The sequence below is a fragment of the Folsomia candida genome, unplaced genomic scaffold (genome assembly GCF_002217175.1).
Source record: "Folsomia candida strain VU population unplaced genomic scaffold, ASM221717v1 Fcan01_Sc002, whole genome shotgun sequence".
NCBI lineage: Eukaryota > Metazoa > Arthropoda > Collembola > Entomobryomorpha > Isotomidae > Folsomia > Folsomia candida.
Window position 1 is genome coordinate 15,439,098 of NW_019091194.1, and position 20,146 is coordinate 15,459,243.

The following is a 20,146-nucleotide window of genomic DNA, read 5'->3' on the forward strand; positions in this document are numbered from 1 at the left end:
TTGGTACAAGTAAACTTGTAGTGACAAATTATTGGTATGAATTTTGTACATGCGACTTGTACAAAATAATCACAAGTCGGCTTCACATTTTCACGGAAAATATGCATTAATCCAGTTGTACAAATTTAGTACAATAGTTGCAGATTTTGGTTGCTTGGGTAGAAATACTCACCAACTAACTATTCTGCATTATTTACCTTTCCGATGAAGAACTCTCAAATAATAAACTTCAGACATGTCTGAACAATGAACACTCTGTACAATTTAATTTGTAATATATTTTTCATACATGGATATTACATGTGTTCTTATATTACACACTATAAAATTTTAGTACATGTCATTACGGAAACCAGAATCTGTAGAAAAAATACCTTCCGCACTAACTTCGAATGAAATGCTGCGCATAGGTATGTAGCATGAGAACGGTACTTCTAGTCGCCGTACGGTGTCCTCTTGCTTTGTCATCACAATGCGGTTATTAACAAGAGTTCGCCAAGCCAAACCCAAGGAAGGTGCAAAATCCATCGTCTCGACAGTGCCCGTTGGCATTTCGTTAATGGCAGCTCCTACCTATCGACATTAATCGACAACAGCAGTTTTGATAATTATTAGGCTATACAAACTATAATTAATCAAAATGAAACAAATACCTGGTTTACGCAAACCAAAACTAGCTTGTGGTAGAACGCAAGATCATGTAGACTCCGTCCAATCACCCTCAAGTCGTTCACCTTTGAGATTGTGTCATTCTCGTATTCGGATCGAAATGTTGCAGCAATAGAGTCCACAATCAGTAGACCCACATTCCCCTCCTTAAGGACAGAGGGTAGTTCAGTTGTTACGCAATATAGCAGCATTTCCTGAAAAATAAAATTCATAATATGTATGAGTATAGATGTAAATAAAATACATACACAGCATGATTGTTCATTTACATAAGCTTACCGTGTCTACTATATTCTTTATCAAAATGTTATCCATTGGAATGTCGGGAAGATCGGGATGATGAGTTTTGAAATGTTGACAGAGTTGAGCAAGACGATGTGAAGGAAAGGGACCTTCCGTATTGATGTAGATGACACCTATTAAAAGTTTACAAGAGTGTGAGTGCGAGCGATATAAAAGGAGTGTAGTGCCGTAAAGACGATCATTGTATTGTAAAGACTTGCCAGAATTTAAGCCTCCGTGCTTCTCAGGAAGTTGAGCAGTAATTGATAGTTGAAGGGCCATTTGTGTTTTTCCCACAGCGCTTGGTCCGACAAATTCAGTTAGTCCTGATCGAAGGATGCCACCATTCAAAAAACCATCCATGTTCTTACAACCGGTAGTAAGAAATCGGTCTTTTAGGTCTAATGCAGTGCACTTCATCTGGATGAAGTCATCAAAGTCACCCGTAATATTTGGGCTGGTTTGAATACATAATCTCGGAAAATTAATGGCTCCTTCGTAATCTTGAGATGACGACATTTCTTGAAAACTAAACTCCTCCTCCTCCTCATCTTCGGGAAAGGTCGCTCCTGAAGGTCCCGCGAAGCATTCCGGTGGTACATCCAGTGCATTGTGCAGTCCTTCTCCGACCGGCATTTCTTATGTATATCTATAGCTTAGCTTAGAGGCTTCTATAGTGTAAACAAACAAAGTAAACGCTATCATTAGTTAAAGCATTCAAATTACAAATAAGCATTTTTGTTACTATCAAATTATTTACAATGCCATTACACGTGCGTACACCATTTCTGTCCTCTAATTTATCATCGTTTAAAAAAAGCCAAGCACCATTATCTAAATATTATGCAATTATGAATTTCAGACATCCGAGGGCAGTTTGATTAGACACGAACCATGTATTTATTACCTGATTTATTATAACAAATTGTGTGTATGACTATTTAAACCGATTACAAATCACCAGTAGGATTAAAAGACCAGGACATCTCAATCAATAAATTGCAAAAGTACAAATTTCGCATGTCATCATAAAGCTTCTTCTTCCAAAGAAACAATTGGAGTTAAATCTTCCAGCGACGATGAAGACGATAAGGAAGGACTAATCAACGATATTGATCTGACTGCTATATTGGACGGCATATCTGGAGAGGTAGTCTCGGTCGGAATTTCGTGTTTCACATAAGACGTGTAGACGTCGTAGCCCAGAGAAATAGTATTATCATACAGTACTCGGTACCGTAATGGAAGAAAGAAGAAGTTGATCATTTGCGCTAGATAAATAAACAAATATAAGTTGTTTAACTATATTCTAAATATAAATAAATTCAAATAATTTTTTTTAAGTGTGGTTAGATGCCCAGGTATGAAAATACAAAATATTTACCAGGCGGCCAGATCACCCATTCCGCTAGGTATAACATGATGCCCTATTCAAAATGTAAAAAAAATATTGTAAATGCAATGATTCCTACGGTGAGGATCGGGAAGCCCCCCGTTAAAGGATGTATGGAGCAGCAAAAGGAAAAGCGTCCCCGTTCGCCTGCTCTGGTAACACTCTTTGTGGTGGCTAACGTTTCCTAATGTGTAAAGTTTTTGGGGGGATAGCATTGTGGAGCGGGGTTGTATTTTTGTGGCAGTTTTGTCACATTTACCCAGGGTGGGAAAGGAGGTGCTATCCCCCATTCTAAAAAGGGCTCCACACCCCCAGTCGGCCTCCCTAGGCTGGGGGAAAAAGGTTGTAAATCAATAAAAAAAATGTCCATACTTTAGAACGCAACTCATCCCGAAATTCATCCGCAGAACTTTTCTCAACCACAGCCAAGGTCACAAAAAATGTACCAATTGTAATGGGTGAACAAATTATTTGGTCCAGTAACATCTGAGAAATACATTAAAAAATGAACGTACATATTATTGAACCTGATTAAATGTTGAAATTATTTTGGTAGTTTTCAACGACATAAAATTTTACGATTGTACCTTTTTTAGTGCAATGCTAAAGGTTCTACCGGGAAGAAATTTATCAAGCCAATTGTACCAAAAATGACACACGGTCCCAATAGTAACCCCCGCCGTACTCATGTTAAAAGTCCTTCGATAGTTGTATGCCCGTTCTGGATCCTTTATCTTTTCATAGTGTTGCTGAATACTGTCCCCTATGTAATAGTTACCACTTTCAATTTATCTCTTCTTAGTAGATAAACTTAGTTTCAATAATTAATTATGATAGACTTTGGTACCTGTCGCAGAAAGACCGGCAGATATCCCCAAATTAGTGAGGAGCAAATGTTTCTTAAACAAAAATTGCGTCCCTGTTCTCATTCTTGATACAAATGCACTTTGCACAAGACGATTAACGAGGGTGGCTGTGGCTGACATCGTAATGCAGTATTGGAAATGTTTGAAATGGTGAAGACGATAAGTAGATAGGTGCACTGTGTGTAACAACGTAACTCTCAATGAGATTATGATTTCATGCAAAATCGGTCTAGTTTTGAAACAGATTTAATTAAGAGTATGAAAAAAATCCTATCATAAGTCTTGCTACCCAAAACGTATCAACGTATGACAAAAGGACACATATTCGAATTAAGTAGAGGTTTTCTTATCCAACCAAAGTCAGATCATTTTCCTACTCTCCAGCCAACTATTAAGTAGAGGAGGTGTGAGGATGACAGTACCCGATTTTGACACCCTTTTGATATGTTTAAGAAACCAATGAATCTACTAAAGTCCGCATCAATGTTTAAAATAGAATTTTGGATATGATAAAACAACTAATTCTAGGATCAGTAAATTTCGAAAATTCTCAAAATCGGATGAAAATTTGATTTTTGGCAAAGATTAGAATGCGACGCTTTATTGACTGTAATGCTCCTGAGGGGGTGTGGCGGCCGCAAATGGGGCCATAGAGTAAAACCCTCCTGTACGTATCGTTCACTTACCTAGTTCTACCTATAGTACAACATATTTAAAGGCCAGGCCAGGCCATCAAAATCGGGTACTGTTGACTGTCAACCTTACAACCTCTCATCCTAAGTATATTTTATATTTTATCAATGTGTTTGTACAAATTTGTCGACTTGTTCTGATAAAATGTCATGTAGAATTATACTGTGTCCTCACCTATTCACTAAAATCCAAATCGACGTGATTTTGACAAGACGACAATTTCAAATTTGAACCGTCCTTCTTTATGCAGTCTTGAGTGTTCGGGAAGGAATGTGGATTGTTAATTGTCTGATTCTGAGTAATGTAATGTTATATTAATCCGGATCTAAAATTGAAGTGTAAACATATCGCGAATAAATAAATCGCAAGAAATTGTATACAATGTTGATGACAAAGACTTATAATTTTACCCTTTTGTGTTTCAATTTAATAGATTTCTGATACAATTGATATTTCTTATTGTTAGTGCTGCCTAAATAATTTTGGAACTTTGAGCACATCAGAATTACTTTTAGATTTTGCACTAACTATTTATGAACATGAGCTACAAAATTTCTAGTACTACCAACCGGACCTGGAATTCTCATGTGCTCAGCTTGAATCTTTGAACGCCGCACCCTGGACATGGGCATCTTGCCACATTCTGCCATGGGTTATGTTATGCACAGATAGCTGAAAAAAATTTCAGTTGGTTTGTGCAGAAATTGAAATGAGAATCAGTTAGTATCAAATCCATGCAAATTCATACAAAATAGTGCAGGCCAATTGTGTTAGATTGCCGTGCTATATTAATAGATTCTTTATTCATAAGCAATAATAATAATTATATTTATATAATTTTCGCATTTTGCATAAAGACCTATCTATATCTAGGATGATTACAACTTTTAAAATTAATCTACAGTATTCATGACATGTGCTGTTAGTTATGGATTAATCGAACAACGAATAGATTGATCAAACTTGGGAACGTATTCATTGGACACACAAATTCACGAATCTCCTTCTTCCTAGGCATTTCATATGTACACACATTCATTTCATATGTATTTGTTCCGCTTCCAGTAGTAGCAGACTAATCAGATTATCAGATTCCTTATTACCGTTGTCCTCAGGAAGTTTCGAACACAAAGAAGCACGAGGGCTTGACTCTTAGTATCCAGGTAACGCTTCTCCCGTGACAAAGTGAGCGATAAAGTGTCAAATAATCTTGATAATGAAGAGTCAAAAATGGATATCAAATAACAAACACGAAAGTTTCATAGTTTTCAGACTCGGTAAAATAAATTTATGGTGAACAACTAGCAATCAAGAATTTAAGGTATGTATGCATATGAATTGGATGTGACTTTGGTGCATAATTGGTATTTCATTTATCTTGGAAAGGTCAGTTGCGTCATTAAAAAGTCAAGATGCCGTCCAAGAAGGGAGGCAAGAAGAAGAAGCCTCTGACGGAGGAGGAGAAAGTGAAGCAGGCAGAAATGAAGGCGTTGGCTGAAAAGGAGAAACTCGTGCGGAGGCGACGACTGACCAATGTGTTTCTCAAGGTGTAGCACTATCATCCTAATTGATGATCTAAATTATATAAATTATTGTCATAATCATAAACAATTCGTCGTAATATCCTGCTTGGCTCCCCTTTCAATAGCTCAAAAAAGACAAGGAGTACGAACTTCTCAAACTAAATGACAACAAGCTTCTCGACTTGTGGCGTCCTAGGCTTCGCAAACTCAAATGCAACGAATTATTGGACGATTATAAAGTTAGTCGACACTTTTGCAAACAAATTGATATAATTTCGAGATAAATTAAGTTATAATACTTATACTTTCGTCAGATGCTTCAAGCTGCATTTGAGAGAAATTACAGAAAAAAGGATGAACTTATTGAAGATCTTGAAAATGTTATGAGACAAAATGACGAGGAATATGATAACGCATTTGACATGCACTTACACAACATTGACAAACTCATGGGTCAGTTTTATTATTTGAGACCTTTCAAAGACTACCATGCATACATACATATGTAATTGCAGGGCTGTGATTAATACATAAAATAACTTTCAGAATTTTACCACAAGCGTCTCGACCAGGTACGCGAAATGTATGGACAACAGAAACAGAAGCTGCTGACCGTGCTGAATGACGAAAAGTTTCGAATGCAAAACTACCAAGAGAAAAGTCTCCGGTATTTGAATGGCGTGATTGCGGCGGTACACATGCGATACAGAGAACTTGCTTCAGACTCCAAAGCCGAGCTCTTTATACGGCAAGAAGAAATGAGAAATAAGGTAAAATTTCATGAAACTGGTTATTGTTTTAAATTGAGGTAAAACATTGAGCTGTACACAAATTTTGGTACGTAGGCTATGGAAGAGACTCATAAAGTAAAGGTGTCCACAGACAAAAGAATGCAAGCGGTTTGGGATGACATTCAAGAACTTTTGGTGGACTATGACGTGAGTGCAAAACTGTATACATAAAATTACCCAAGTTATGCATACAATACCACAAACTTTCTTGAATTAATGGAATATGGACATATACACATACATAACATTGGAAATTAATCATACGCGGGATGACATTTCATGATGTCCCTGAACTGCCAACCGGAACGAATCATGTCATGATGATGATCTTTGTGATCCGTGATCAATGTGTATTTTTCACATTTCTTTGCCAATTTGCAGACAAAGATAACTCCACTTCGCAATGAGTTCCTAGAGCTGCGTAAAAAAGACGACGTGGTCGTGGCCACTATTGACACTCAATTCAAGAAAATGTTCAAGCTTCAGGCAAGTAGTTTTAATTGGAAGCACAGCAAACAAGTTATGCAAGTGATGTACATATGTACTTACGTCGCGTATTCGGCATTTTTCATCAGGTGGGTATTGAAAATTTGGATGAAAAGGACAGAATCTATTGTGCAACACTACAAAGTCTCTTGGCGGATCTAAACACAAAACGAAATGGCTTGAAGGCCAAATATAAATTGCAACAGCAAAGATTTGACACAGTTGCTAAAACAGGCAGAGACAATATCCGCAGTTTGGCTCTAGTTTCTGGAACAATGTTGGAAGTTAGTCGAGCATTCATGTGTATATATTGTTTGTGTATTCAAAATTAAACAAGCTAAATAGCGCACATTGCGATATGTAGAGTTTGGATGGGATGCTGACACAGCGTGAACGTCTCATGAAATGTATTGAGCGGTGCAGAAAACGCGAACGTCTGGACGAGAAAGTTGACCCGTTTATGCGACGATGGGGTTTGCAAGAGTTGGCGATGATGGGTCAAGGGGACGAATCAGAGGAAACGGGATCGGTTTTTGCTGGAGTTGCATCATCAACAGAATTTGGCGAAGGCTTCAACTTTACCCCCAAAAAAATGGAACATTTAATTACGTGTGACTGCAATCCTTGCACCTGCGCCATGAACGAGGACGTTATAAGTGAACCCATGTTCTCAACAATTAAAGTGAGACAAAAATCATAATCAGACTTTCTAATTTTATTCAAATAACCCAACTAATTCCATGATTTGCATAGTCTGTTCAAGACTTTGCTTTGCTGGAACGATTTTGGACACGATTTAATCGTGCGTCCCTCGAAGTGAGAGTATTGCGCCGGAGGAGAACTTCTATGCTTCATGATAATCAGCAGCTGAAATTGGCACTTCGAAATTACATGGGTGGTCTGAATCCTCTACAACATAGCGTTCAAACCTATTCCGATGAACTTATGGTAATTCCTTCCTCTCCCAATCCTTTGTCCCCCAGTTCATTCGTTCTAGCCTCGTCAGACTCTGACTATGCTAGTGACGAGTCGGCTGCTCATCCACAATTCCCAACAACTCCCAAATTACACCTTCCCTCAATCCTTAAAGACACTAAATTTTCAAGTGAAAGTCAAAAGGGAGTGAGATTCCCTAAACAAGCAAGTGCTTCTTCAGGGTTTCAGGGCAGAAATATTGGTGAAAAAGGGAAATTCTCTGTCCCAATTATTGATGGAACTCAAGTTATTAGAATGTTAGATAGATTTAAGAAATTCTAAGGAAAAATGAATTCAAAATTAGTACTTTTGAATTTAGGAATTTTTGATTGTAAGATATATACATAATTTGACTTTCCCATTATTTATATGCGTGTAGGCAATTGCTAAACGAAACTACGACATCGTTGTTCGCGCAATGGTCCGAGAATGGAAACGGAAAGATCGTTGCCGTAAAATTGGTGGTCTCCGAGTTCACTGAATGCTTCAGGTGTATATGAAATCTGTTAACTATAATTTTGACAACTACATATGTATGTAAATATGTATACAATTGTATGACATTTACTGAATAAATTTTCAGCTTCCTTGCCACAATTAAGTTGCATAATTATTTTGCACTCATTGCTTCATTTCGAGTCAAGATCAGTCATCAGTAAACAGACCTATGCAAGGTTCATAGGTTGATTTTTATTTCAATTTTTATCTCAAAGTTCCTACAGGAGCATAATTATTTATTCCAGACGCGAGGGAGAAATCAGGTCTCCTGAGGCTCAAAGGGTTGACGCCTACGTATGTCGATTATGGAGTCTGTAATACGTATAGACTTGAACAGCGTGAGAATCATGATGCGAAAATGTAGCAAGGATCCAATAAATGAGCAGAAAAGAAATCCCTTCCCCTGACTATTTTGCAGGCTAACTGAGCAGCCAGCAGACTGCTTCACCTTCACCAAACCAATTTCGTTGGACTGCACTCGCCCATCGCGTCTCAGTTGAATCTGTGTTCTCGACTCAATAACTTTCTTCGCATCCTCCTCTCTGTCCATAAAAAAAGCAACAGTTTCCTCCATTTCCTTCGTCATTTCTCTCCCCCGTTGGCTCAGGATCCGTCGAACCTCTCCTAGATCCGTCTCTTTGCGACCTCGTTTCCGACGTCCACACCCTTCAAACTGCACTCGTAATTGGAAAACCACAGGTGAGACAACCCATTTATCCGTGTCACGTTGTGCTTTGTGCAGCTTAAGTCTCATTTTTTACCACCACTGAACTCGTGTGGTAGTTCTGCTGGTGATGTCCAGAAAAAGGGCCCATCCTTTCTTTTCGTGCTTCGTATGTTGTAAATACTATAGAATGCAGCTTAACGACATATCTAATAAGTAGTTCCGTATGCTTGTACCATGGAGTGGATGACGATTTTTTTTGGTTGCTTATATTGTAACCCATGCTTAAAAAATTCCAGAAATCGGATGAGTCACAACGCAAAGGGCACGCTTGATTCAGATAATGAAAATTCCCAACACTTTTGTTTTTATTTTGTTTTAGTTGATTCACTACTTTGTGCAAACGATTAGCGTAAGGACGACATGACCAAGGTAATTTCAGAACTACAACTGCGTATCCCAACAAACCATATTCACATTTATCGTATCACATCAATTACTTAAAATTCAAACTTCTTGCTTTGAGAAATTTTACATAGTAATTTCAACTCTGAATTTTATTTTGCAATTAAAGTATCTCAGTTAACAGAAGTACATTCGTTTCTTTTTAGACGCTTTAATTGTCATTTGACCTGTTTGTTTCGCCGATGATGATTAAACAGTTCCTTTACATAATTAATGTACAACTAACTACATGTTAATTTGTGCTGCTCATTTAGGGTCAATAATTCCTACTTGTGCTATAATGTCAACTTGTGAAGCGTCTGAAGTAACAAACTCAAACGGTCACGGTAAGAAGCCAAGTCCAATTACTGTCGATCCCATTTCCCTTAAGAAACAAAGGTCTGCTGCGGCTGGTGGTAAAATGCGAGACTTTGTGATTAATGGACACAATGGGTCAACCGAGTCGGAGTCGCCCAAGACGCCCAAGACACCACGGACCTCAACCACTCCAGGTAAACCTACCTTATGCATATTATTTATCTGCATATTTCATGATTAAATACGTCTCTTCTCAAATTTCTTGTAAGATCAGGTGACAATAGTCGTTTTATGGTCACAGTGCTTGCATACAAATTCGTACATATGAGATATGTATCCGTAGCACGAGGTATTCCTGCAAAGCATCACGTATTACATATGCACAAAAACTTGTCATGGTCAACTCCACACCTTCAATGACCGACAGCACCTCTGCAGTTGCTCGTCATTGACTTTGGCAATTTTTCCATACGAGTTTAATATTCCCATCCTCCAACTGTAATATTCTTACCTAGTTTATCATATGCAATGATATGCAAACATATGTGGTCACATTCTAGTGACATTGAGTTACACGATATCACTCGACGACGATGGTGTAGTCTTCACACGACCTACCAACAAAGCAAACCTTAATTAGCAATGACCAAGCTTCTGTCCTCAGATCTGATTATTTCTTCAAGTACAACACTTGAGTCTCAATTTTATCGTATGTCTCTAGGTTCGAATACGTAATTTATTCTTTTTCTAAGTACCTACAACTTGTTATACCCTCAAATTATGCTTACAAAATATGTATTTAACACAAAGTAAATGAATTGAATAAGAGCAGAGCATATCATGATGTGCAGTAGGCTTTGACGTAAACCTTATGATGAGAAGACCTGTCCAATTCTAGTTCTACTTGGAAAACCATTCGCTCACAATTACAAATGACTCAATATTTATAGCACAGCATGCAAGTACTGACACATGCATAGTCAGTAAACCACTTTCGTCTAGTTGATTTTCTAAATAATTTTACGATCATTTCAAAAAAATGCCAGTAAATAAGGGTTGTGAATGACGAATATTCAATTCTATGTATAGAATCACGTGATGTGATCTATATTCAACGTCAATGCTTAAACAACTAAAGTTATTAATCAGTTTTTTACAACTGATTAAAAGTGTTTGCTCTGTAATGCACATTTTGAGCGTAATTATCAAAATATCCAAATTTATTAAAAATGCTGGACCACCAAAACTTTAAAGAGACTTATTTTTTTCAGGTCATGAGAATTGCAGGTAATTATAAATAACATGCAAATATGAATTACGTAAATATGTATGCCTCTCAACTGCAGGAAACTAGAAACACTGAAGTGAAGGATAATGGAAAACTATTTATTCACTAATTGCATTTGCAGCTTTCACCATGACATGGAACTGGACCATAAACCACCAACTCGAGAAGACTTGATTCCAAACATGTCCAGCGCCTATAAGGAGTTAATTGCGAGTCTTGGAGAGGATCCTGAGCGACAAGGGCTGCTGAAGACACCAGAGAGGGCAGCGAAAGGTATATTTATTCAATCTCATGCACATAAATCTGACACATTTCTAGAAATACTGGTTGACAACTGCATATTGTTTTATGTCTTTCACAGCCATGCTCTTCTTTACGAAGGGATATGACCAAACTATTGAAGGTAAGCTACACCACGTTTTTGAACAGTTTTTTGAAATCGTATTTACAATGATTGAAGGTAGAGGAGAGATTGACTATAAATTCTGAGCTTTATGGCAAAAGGAAATAGGGCCAGATAAGGCCGCCGTAGGGAGAGAGTTCAATACGAAAAACTATGATGTGTGGGCGTCTCCAGGCGAGTTGTAACAAACTGATGTTTGCAAACGGAAATTAAAGTTCAGTACAGCAAATAGACATTGACCTTTAGGGATTTAAAAATGTTAGAAGAGAAAAATGATCTCACTTAAATATTTATTTAGTCAAGGGTATTAAATTACCCCCTTTCTTTCTAAAAGGTAACCACATTATTCCTTTGTAGTTTTTGGGTAACGTAACCCACAAAGTATGCATGTAAATCCTTCAAAGATACACATGTACACGGACTTGTGGTCAACAATAGCAAGCGTCGTTACCTAACTGTATATTGTTTCTCGAGATAAAACATATTGTAACGTACTGCTTATCTTCAAGGTTTCAGATTTCTTTGCGTCTATAGTTTTAATCACAGGCTTTCACAAGCTTTCTTTGCAGAAAGTAGATGAAAACAACACTTTAGTGAAACCTAGAGCGCTCGCTCCGCTATTGGTCCGTACAAAATTGCAATTCCTCTAGAAAATCAATAAGTCCTTGATGAATTGCAAATTTAGCATTTTTTATCCTCATCCGAATGACGTAGGCTTGTCCTGGACAACACGTCCAGGAGTACGGTACATTTGTACCTTTCTCCGCTTCGTATGGAGACTTGTTGAATATTTGGACTCATTCAACTTGGAGGTTCTCAATCTAGATGCATGCTTCTGTCCCACAATAAAGAGAGGGGTGGATGGATCGTAGACTAGTGAGAATTGTGATTTTGGTCGAAAATTCTCGCAAATGTTGCGCAGAACTAATAGACTTTCGTCAGCGTAAGGCATAAGAGAAAAGCAGATTCCAAAGATTCTGTTGAAACAGCCATATTTCTCCGCTTTCTCCGAAATAAAGCAATTCCACTCAACTACTTGCTCTTGCTCTCTACTTATTAAAGTAATGACGTTCCTCGTATTTTATATGGAGAGCCACACAGCCACGCTCTCTGCTCTACTCATTCTCATCCTGTAGCTCTTGGAATATAGCTTGTCTGAAATTGTGACTCATTATGATTTTCACATGATAACATTTGAAATATTTTCGGACAAGATCCCAATGTATCTGCTTTATAACTTTACGAGCAAAATCTACTATTTGTTGGAATTGTACTTCTATAACGAAACCCACTAACTATTATGAATATGATCTTTTGTAAAATCGCTACTGATGTAAATATATGCATGTACGAATTAATGAACATGACTGGGTTAACAAGATCGTGTAAACGACGACTTTTCGGGTTCTATGCACGTAGAACAATGTAGTCACTGAATACCATCTTGTGTGTCGCACACGATAAAAGCATTTAGTTTTTTATGACCTATATACAGATCTTCTTTACGAGAATATTATATCCCTTCAAGAATCTGAGAGGAAAAAGGCTACATTTTGGGAAGTGAATTCTCTATCGCTCAGAGTTTCTGTGCTCGAGAGAGCCCACCATCAACCAACCAAAAGGGCATTTATTCCTGTCTAGTGATGCTGTTACTTTACTACCCAAAGCTCCGTGATTCTTATTCTGTTCTTTCTCCTTTCTCTCCTGCGCTGTTCTTGCCCAGGCTGCTGCAAGGTGCACACGCCTACATCGTGTACAACAGGACAAAGGAAAGATAAACCTGCAGACGGGATGAAAGTTGAGAATGTTGGAAGTGTGTCACTCCGACTAAATCCAGGCGATCTAATGGACTTTTCTTGTTCGATACCCTTGTCTGGCATTATATTGACCGTCCTCTGCACACTTATATTCACTACAATCGCCTCATTTCTTTTTTAATCTGTCATCACAAAGTGTTAAACTGAGATATGCTCACTTGACCTTTGAATCGTGTTCAGAGGGTTTTAAATTGTCAAAATAAGCTGAAATAATGCTTTAAGAAGATGGAGTGGGTGTACTTGAATGATTTATGTGGAGATCCTATACAAAGCAATAAGTAGTTTCACACATACAAGAATTGGAGACGTGCTAAACTTTTGGTTTTTGTAACACGATCGCCTGTAATTCAATTTTGTGTTTCAGAGGTGCTGAATGATGCTGTTTTTGATGAGGACACAGATGAGATGGTCATTGTGAAAGATATCGAGATGTTCTCAATGGTAGGTTCGATTAAAAACGCTATTCTGGATCTCATTTAACTCTTTAATTACTTCCCATCTTGAATTTTCATTTTATTTGCATTAACGTATCTATCGTTAATGTTATTAGTGCGAACATCATCTTGTCCCGTTCTACGGAAAGGTATCGATTGGATACTTGCCGAACAGAAAGGTTTTGGGGCTTAGCAAACTTGCTCGTAAGTAAAATTATTCGTTTATTCGTTCATGCAGGCAACAAGTAAATACGTTTAGAATTCGTGAAAGTAGGTTTGAGAAAGTAATCAGTCTGCAATGGATTATTTTTGATTTCAGGAATCGTGGAAGTTTTCAGCAGACGGCTTCAAGGTAAATACACATCTTTTGTACAACAAGGAGGCCCAACTCCTCCCTCTGTTTACACTGCCCACTTTATTTTCCGAGGAGCAAAGTAACCACAAAGACGAGGAACATTGTATGCTTAATTTTATTTCAGTTCAAGAGAGGTTGACAAAGCAAATTGCGGAAGCTGTGCTGAAAGCAATTGAACCACGAGGCGTTGCCGTTGTCTGCGAAGGAGTGTAAGTTTTCGTCCATGACTATAATCCATACAAGAAAAATAACATGCAATTTGTGAATAAATTTGAAATAGCTAAATGCAATCTTTTTCTCATCAGGCACATGTGCATGGTCATGCGAGGCGTGCAGAAGATCAACAGCAAGACCGTCACCAGCTCTATGCTTGGAGAATTTCGTGAAAATTCAAAGACGAGAGAAGAGTTCTTATCGTTCTGCAGTGGACACAAGTAAAAATAATGAAAACAAAATGAAACTTTTGGGACCAATTCCAATATCACTACCTGATGACAATTATACATAGTGTACACTATGTGGACATTCTCGTAGACATTTGAGATTTATTTGTAGTTCATTTCATGTAACATTTGCATCGATTAATTTTACATTGATTAAAAGAATGCAGGAGAAAGTTTTTAATAATTAATTAAAAATTATCTAATTAATGCCAAATGTTGGAGAGTAAAGTAAAGTTTGATGTGCATAGATATGGCCGACACGATATTCCGTTTGAAGATGACGAACCGAATACGTGCACTAAATAATAATTAATTAATATTACAAAGTTAAAGAGGAGTTGAATTTGGGTATTAATAATGCTCGAAGAAATTGAGTGATGATGCAGGCGTGATATGTTAATGAAGGGACCAATGTAAGTAAAGAAACTTTACTAGAATGTAATTTTAGTCTCATGTACATACATACGTAAATATCCCCACACTGTATAATGTTGAAAATTAATGAAAATTTAGCCATGTATTTTTGGTGAAATTTCCCAAGTCTTTATTTTAACATATTGACCAAGATTTCTGCACTTGGGGTTACTTTGGATTAAGTTGACGCTAATGCAAATATTAATTCACGCGTAGTAGTGAAATTAACCCCACGCAACCAAGTGCAAGAACCTTTAAAAAATGCTTGGGTAGTAATCGTAATGGTTAAATTTTTCAAAAGGATTGGAGTTTTAAATAAGGAATGAAACGTAAACGATTGCACAGATTCAAGGATAGTTAACCAAGCTTTGGAATAATTAGCTAATTAGAATAGCGTTAATATTGAGGAAAAAGTTAATGATACGAAACCTGAACTTCTGTACCTCGTGTGAATGTGAATGTGTGTCACTTCATTAAAGCTAGACAAGAAACTCATAATCAATTTTATTTATTTTTTAGCACATTACGAAATGTTTTTTAAAAATATTTTCAGCTCGCAATTCGAGCCTCGAATTAGATTATGCATTCAATAAATTTGAATTGTGCCAGCAAGCATTCTGGAGCTTTGTATTTTATGAAATATATATTTGTCCAAAATATTAGGAGAGCCCAATAAGCAAGTCCGACTAAATACATATAAATGCACATATGTACTTACGTATTAACTACTAATTGTAAGTAAGCGAAACGAAGTTGTTGCACTAATTGAGCTGCAATGAGTAGTTAAGAAATTGACTGTAGTAAAAAGAAGGGACCAAGAGGATGTAAGTGTAGTATCCTAGTTGCAATTAGTCGGCTTGAAACATGGTAAAAAATGTATAAAAATTTTAGTGGCGTAGAAAATAAATACATGCATTATTCCCGTATAAACGTCTACATAAATACATAAATACATTCCATCACAATCCGCCACATTCCGAAACTTATTATTATTTACATACATCGGTTGTTCTTACCAATAAACGCTTTCATTGCAAAACTACATAAATATTAGTACATATTTATTTTGTCTATCATTTTAGACTTAATCATCATTCGAATTTTCTTCTAACAAGGGACACTCACGACCTGTCGTTTGAGTCCAGGGTACCCACTATGTTTTTTAGAATCTACTAGGACCCCTGATGAAGGATTCCTTCATATTTCCGTGTAAAACTCATATTTGGCGACGTGGCGTGGCGCCAAATTCGCCAAAATTGAATGTTTTTATTTTTGAAACCGCCATAACTTTTGAAATCCTGGACGGATTTTCAAAATTTTTGGCAGAAATCATGACAAAGAGTTCAACTTTCTTATTCCATGAAATTTTTTCTAAAATTATCGCTTTTAACTTTTCGCAAAATTTCGTAATTTTCTTCGAAATGGGGGTTCGTCGAAAAAATCCTAAAAATATTGCAAAAATTAGAAATTTTTTTTTTTTATTTTTTTTTGTCAAAAATTTCGACTTTTGTGATCATTTTAAGCATAAAATTTTGAAAATCCGACATAAAATGCAAAAGTTATGGGGGTTTGAAGTTGGTCGAAAATGCAAATTTTTAAGTTTGGCGCCACGCCATGGCGCCAAATATGAATTTTACACGGAAATATGAATGGATCCTTCATCTGGGGTCCTAGTAGATTCTAAAAAACATAGTGGGTACTCTGGACTCAAACGACAGGTCGTGAGTGTCCCTTGTAAGCTTATGAAACTCGCCGTCAGTGTTACGATAAATTATTATTACGGCGAACCCAACGGAAATTGTGTTCACATCTGCGGCTGTGTTAATTAAATACGAATCAAGTTCGAAGAATGGTTTAGTGGGGGAGGACCTGTAAAGGCTGACATCAGATCAGTCAATTTATTGACAATGTAAATGTTTGTCAAAGGGACCCAGAAGAGTGATTTACACTGGTTTCAAATTAGTCAGATAAAGTTGCGTAGGATGAATACACGGGAAAATTGACACATAATAAATACATCACTTAATAAATATATCAGTAAAATTCATGTCAGTAATGTCAGTAAGTATTGGCTAGGAAGAAGAAAGCGAGGAAATAAATACATGGCTCATAAAGGTTACAGGATTAATGTAACATTGCCGGTTCCAATGTAACAATATCTTTGCTAATAAGTCATGATCAGTGGACGTAACTCTTAATAACAGCAATTCTTGTGTGCACTTCTTTCCTTAATTCGTTATATTAATTTCCATGCGTCACTTCTTTATTACACAACAAGCAAACGTTGTCTCATTCATGCCTCATCGCCTCCAATTCAGCCAATATTCATAAGCAAGCGTTTGTTTGTGTTAACGGGATATCGCAAACCAAGTCTGAAGACAAGTAACCTCCTCGCAACCCTTCGTTCTGCGCTGCCTATTTAGAAGCCAGTGGAAAGTACCATGTGCTGGCTGGAGCTTTTGGAGAGCAAAATCTGCCTGCTCCTCCGCTTTCGAGTCTCAGTTGTATGCGTGAGTTGTGTTGAATCGGATGTGTGTGTGACCGTATTTTCCTTCCCTTTCCCTCGCACACCGGCTCCTCCAGTTCAGTTCCTTATTTCGTGTGGGTGGACTCGTAGTTTAGACAATCTCTCCTTTCCCTTCTTCCGACTTTTATTCCCCCCTTCACCGCACTGCCTGCCTGCCTGCATTCCTCGCAAATACATTTTAAGAGCAACCCTTTGACTGTGCCGCTGCCTTAAGAGTAACGTAAACGTAGGATAGCTTCAAAATTAAGCTACTTGAGATATATGCATATCCAAAGTAAATAGGTTTCAAATAACTTTAGCAAAGTATCAAATAATGGTGAGGAACTACTTCAGCTCTCTCTGCCCCTCTTACGTCAATTCCTCTTTATACTTTCGTATGTAGACAAAAAGAAAGAACACGCCGGTGAATATTTACTTATTTGGTGATATTTGTTGTTGTTCAAGAGATAAACTTTTAAGTGACTGCCTTGGGACAAATGATGGATACTGAGTGAGTGAAGAAAAGAAAGGTAGCAACAAATGGTGAAAGCAGACTTGGTATCTTAGATTGTAGAAAAGAGAAAGTGAAGAAAGCTGTGAAAATGCGGTGTCCGAGAATTGGTCGTAGTATGGGTTCGTCGATGATTCTTCTCTCCTGGATCATATTACTGGGTAAGTGGCTTAATTATAAAGTGAGAAAGGTCTTGATTCTTATCGTGTTAAGTTTGTGTTATCAATTGTGTCAAGTTAGTTGACAATCTTGACTTTGATTAGTTTGGATAGTGCCATGTGCATGACTGTGATTGTTGAATCTAAAGCTCACCGAGTTCTGATTGCATATGAGATACATACATGAGACGACTTGGTCCCATGTATAATTTGCTGCTGCTGACTGTGTGTGAGACGGTATGAGACGGAGTACATAAGCTTAATCGAATTGTGTAACGGAAGCAATTGCGAATATTCCACACTCGCTCCTTAACTGTGACGAACAATTACTTCTACATGCAACTAGACAAAGACCGAGCTTGCCTGTAATATGGACCAGTGTAATTGTTTACACTGAGTCTCTGGTAGTAAGCTCTTTGACTTGTTGGGTAGGGTTAAAACTCGATCGGTTTTAATTTTCTTATCTTGACAGGTGTTAAACAGAACCTGACAGAGCAGACACTGATTACAGTGGTTACCAAAAAGTGTAAATAGCAGATTTACTTGACTTTATCACCCGCAGTTTAGTTCATTCCAGTTACAAAATGCTACACATTCGTTCCGGCAACAACTTGCTGCTATTGATGTTTCTGCTGATACCCGTCAATTGAAACTGCGTGATTATTATTTCCTCCAGAGATACAAAACAGTGCGTCAAGGCACACACAAGTTTGAAATTAAATTAAACACAACAAAGTCAACAAGCCTTGATTTGCTTTTGCACGTCGTAACCTTTGACTTGCCTGCTTGTTGCAATGACACGACGGCATTCAATAAAATGGAGCAGGTCAAAGTAAATATGTATTTAGATCTTTGCACAACAATAAGGTTGGGTTGTTACAAGCAAATAAGTCGGAGACCTTACGCTGCCATTCATGAGGGAGAAAGTTTCTGAGGCATGAGAAGGTCTGACACGCAAGTAAATGGAATCATGTGTAATCCTTTGTGTGCCGTGTTTGTGGGAATGTGCGACGAGTGATGGAATACGAGGGACAAAGTTTTAGCTTTTCTTCTAGAGCATAAAGTTGGCTACGAAAGTTTCCTCCACACTTTTCATCAGGGAAGAAAGTAGTCTCATCTCTCCTTCGATCCTGCTTCGTGTCCCAGCACCACCACCACCACAACCTCCTCCTCTATCAACACGAATAAGGGAGTCCCGAACCAAGGGCATCGATTTCCTCATAAACGACTCTTTCCTTCTCGATGAATATGATGGCCTCTGGAGTGGGTGGTGGGCCTGCGATGATACTCTCCTTACCAGTCGGGCGACTAAAACAGACCAGACCAGCTGCGAAATAGAGTTAGTTAGTTACTGAAGCGGTACGTGGGTCGTCTCTCTCCCTTGTGTTCCCATTACATTTGTTTATAAAGACCATATCATTGCATTGTCCTCCTCAGGGTCGGTCTGGGCAAAGTTATACCCCCGCACTCCTTCTCTTTTTGGGCTGCTGCTATTCCGTATACTGAGAAAGCTACGGCGGCGGGGGGAAAGCTGTTCCTATCTCCGATTCTCATCTCACTTCAGCTCAACTGCACGCCTATTGCCATCATCCGTTTATACAGAATGTTCCACTTCTGCTCTCACCCAACAAGGAAACCACGTCATACTGTGCCGAGCAGAAAGCAGGATAGTAAAGCAACCCAAGCGTGTTATCCAAACCCATCGTAAATGGGCAGAGGAGAGAGTACCCTCTCGATTTAGCTGGAATCTGTTGTTGCCTCTCCCCACCAAATGTCCTCCATTTCCTTGTTGGGAAAGCAGGCAGGTTATGCTGAGCCAGCAACCCTGCTACTAAACACCCTCATCGTCCCTGCATGTTGTTCTGCATGAGGTTGTCATTTATAAATGTCCGACTGACAAAAATTTACCCAGTCTCATTCCCCAGATTTCCTTATGGTGGGTCATGAGTTGGGATGGGTGGGGGTGCGTGGTGTAGGTTTCATGGATTTCAAACAATGGTTTGTTAGAGAGTATTATGTAGTCCTTCCTGTTGCGAAATAAACAGCCGCACAAAATTAACTCAACTTTAAGAACAAAAGGGTTCGCGATAGAATTTCTCAACTCAATAACTTTACCAATGTTCAATTTCGCAATTGAACATAGTCGTCGCGCAGCCAGATTCCAAGTGAATGCCGTTGCCAGAACATAATGCATATGTAAAGAGCAGGATAATTT

At 38.0% G+C, this 20,146-nt stretch overlaps 5 protein-coding genes across 9 annotated transcripts in view; 4 read left to right on the forward strand and 1 right to left on the reverse strand.

Moving 5' to 3' along the window:
* Positions 1-247: 247 nt before the first annotated feature.
* LOC110842847 (mpv17-like protein 2) lies at positions 248-4,517 on the reverse strand. Of its 2 annotated transcripts, XM_022088683.2 has the most exons (7): positions 4,314-4,512; positions 4,078-4,228; positions 3,192-3,386; positions 2,932-3,107; positions 2,717-2,830; positions 2,336-2,378; positions 1,828-2,222 (listed from the first exon to the last, which is right to left on the reverse strand). In XM_022088683.2, exons 3-7 carry the CDS (start codon positions 3,328-3,330, stop codon positions 1,978-1,980), a joined length of 717 nt encoding a protein of 238 aa, XP_021944375.1. In that variant the 5' UTR covers positions 3,331-3,386; positions 4,078-4,228; positions 4,314-4,512; the 3' UTR covers positions 1,828-1,977. The 2 variants fall into 2 exon arrangements, with proteins under 2 accessions (XP_021944374.1, XP_021944375.1); XM_022088682.2 differs by lacking the exons at positions 1,828-2,222; positions 2,336-2,378; positions 2,717-2,830; positions 2,932-3,107; positions 3,192-3,386 and adding exons at positions 248-573; positions 654-863; positions 949-1,085; positions 1,173-1,622 and having other exon boundaries at positions 4,314-4,517.
* A 798-nt stretch (positions 4,518-5,315) lies between these two features.
* On the forward strand, positions 5,316-6,388 carry LOC110843498. The gene is made up of 5 exons (XM_035847651.1): positions 5,316-5,450; positions 5,552-5,665; positions 5,741-5,879; positions 5,973-6,196; positions 6,272-6,388. The coding sequence occupies exons 1-5, from the start codon at positions 5,316-5,318 to the stop codon at positions 6,386-6,388; spliced, it is 729 nt and encodes a 242-aa protein (XP_035703544.1).
* Positions 6,389-6,749: 361 nt separating this feature from the next.
* On the forward strand, positions 6,750-8,275 carry LOC118434716. 2 transcript variants are annotated; one of them, XM_035848859.1, is made up of 4 exons: positions 6,750-6,987; positions 7,068-7,385; positions 7,457-7,651; positions 8,058-8,275. In XM_035848859.1, the coding sequence occupies exons 1-4, from the start codon at positions 6,757-6,759 to the stop codon at positions 8,157-8,159; spliced, it is 846 nt and encodes a 281-aa protein (XP_035704752.1). In that variant the 5' UTR covers positions 6,750-6,756; the 3' UTR covers positions 8,160-8,275. The 2 variants fall into 2 exon arrangements, with proteins under 2 accessions (XP_035704752.1, XP_035704751.1); XM_035848858.1 differs by having other exon boundaries at positions 6,755-6,987; positions 7,457-8,275.
* A 303-nt stretch (positions 8,276-8,578) lies between these two features.
* On the forward strand, positions 8,579-15,682 carry LOC110844015 (GTP cyclohydrolase 1). 3 transcript variants are annotated; one of them, XM_035848021.1, is made up of 11 exons: positions 8,579-8,875; positions 9,223-9,272; positions 9,560-9,796; positions 10,874-10,883; positions 11,006-11,163; positions 11,252-11,293; positions 13,475-13,551; positions 13,661-13,748; positions 13,864-13,896; positions 14,024-14,108; positions 14,205-15,682. In XM_035848021.1, the coding sequence occupies exons 3-11, from the start codon at positions 9,586-9,588 to the stop codon at positions 14,335-14,337; spliced, it is 837 nt and encodes a 278-aa protein (XP_035703914.1). In that variant the 5' UTR covers positions 8,579-8,875; positions 9,223-9,272; positions 9,560-9,585; the 3' UTR covers positions 14,338-15,682. The 3 variants fall into 3 exon arrangements, with proteins under 3 accessions (XP_035703914.1, XP_035703913.1, XP_021945788.1); XM_022090096.2 differs by having other exon boundaries at positions 8,591-8,875; positions 10,874-10,889; positions 11,012-11,163; XM_035848020.1 differs by lacking the exon at positions 9,223-9,272 and having other exon boundaries at positions 8,588-8,875; positions 10,874-10,889; positions 11,012-11,163.
* Positions 15,683-17,271: 1,589 nt separating this feature from the next.
* LOC110843499 (inactive tyrosine-protein kinase 7) overlaps positions 17,272-20,146 on the forward strand; it is a 45,624-nt gene continuing 42,749 nt past the window's right edge. The window contains exon 1 of the mRNA XM_022089465.2: positions 17,272-17,934. Coding sequence (XP_021945157.2) covers positions 17,865-17,934 — 70 coding nt within the window. The 5' untranslated portion in view covers positions 17,272-17,864. The remainder of the gene's footprint in view (positions 17,935-20,146) is intronic.

Coding starts and splice junctions, on each gene's coding strand:
- LOC110842847 (XM_022088682.2), bottom strand. CDS start 1,587: ATGCCGGTCGGAGAAGGACTGCACAATGCACTGGATGTACCACCGGAA. Junction 864..948: donor TAAAGAATATAGTAGACACG/GTAAGCTTATGT, acceptor TTTATTTTTCAG/GAAATGCTGCTATATTGCGT. Junction 574..653: donor TTTTGGTTTGCGTAAACCAG/GTATTTGTTTCA, acceptor TAATGTCGATAG/GTAGGAGCTGCCATTAACGA.
- LOC110843498 (XM_035847651.1), top strand. CDS start 5,316: ATGCCGTCCAAGAAGGGAGGCAAGAAGAAGAAGCCTCTGACGGAGGAG. Junction 5,451..5,551: donor TGACCAATGTGTTTCTCAAG/GTGTAGCACTAT, acceptor CCCTTTCAATAG/CTCAAAAAAGACAAGGAGTA. Junction 6,197..6,271: donor AAGAAGAAATGAGAAATAAG/GTAAAATTTCAT, acceptor TTTGGTACGTAG/GCTATGGAAGAGACTCATAA.
- LOC118434716 (XM_035848858.1), top strand. CDS start 6,757: ATGTACTTACGTCGCGTATTCGGCATTTTTCATCAGGTGGGTATTGAA. Junction 6,988..7,067: donor TTTCTGGAACAATGTTGGAA/GTTAGTCGAGCA, acceptor TGCGATATGTAG/AGTTTGGATGGGATGCTGAC. Junction 7,386..7,456: donor CCATGTTCTCAACAATTAAA/GTGAGACAAAAA, acceptor TGATTTGCATAG/TCTGTTCAAGACTTTGCTTT.
- LOC110844015 (XM_035848021.1), top strand. CDS start 9,586: ATGTCAACTTGTGAAGCGTCTGAAGTAACAAACTCAAACGGTCACGGT. Junction 11,294..13,474: donor ATATGACCAAACTATTGAAG/GTAAGCTACACC, acceptor TTTGTGTTTCAG/AGGTGCTGAATGATGCTGTT. Junction 14,109..14,204: donor GCCGTTGTCTGCGAAGGAGT/GTAAGTTTTCGT, acceptor TTTTCTCATCAG/GCACATGTGCATGGTCATGC.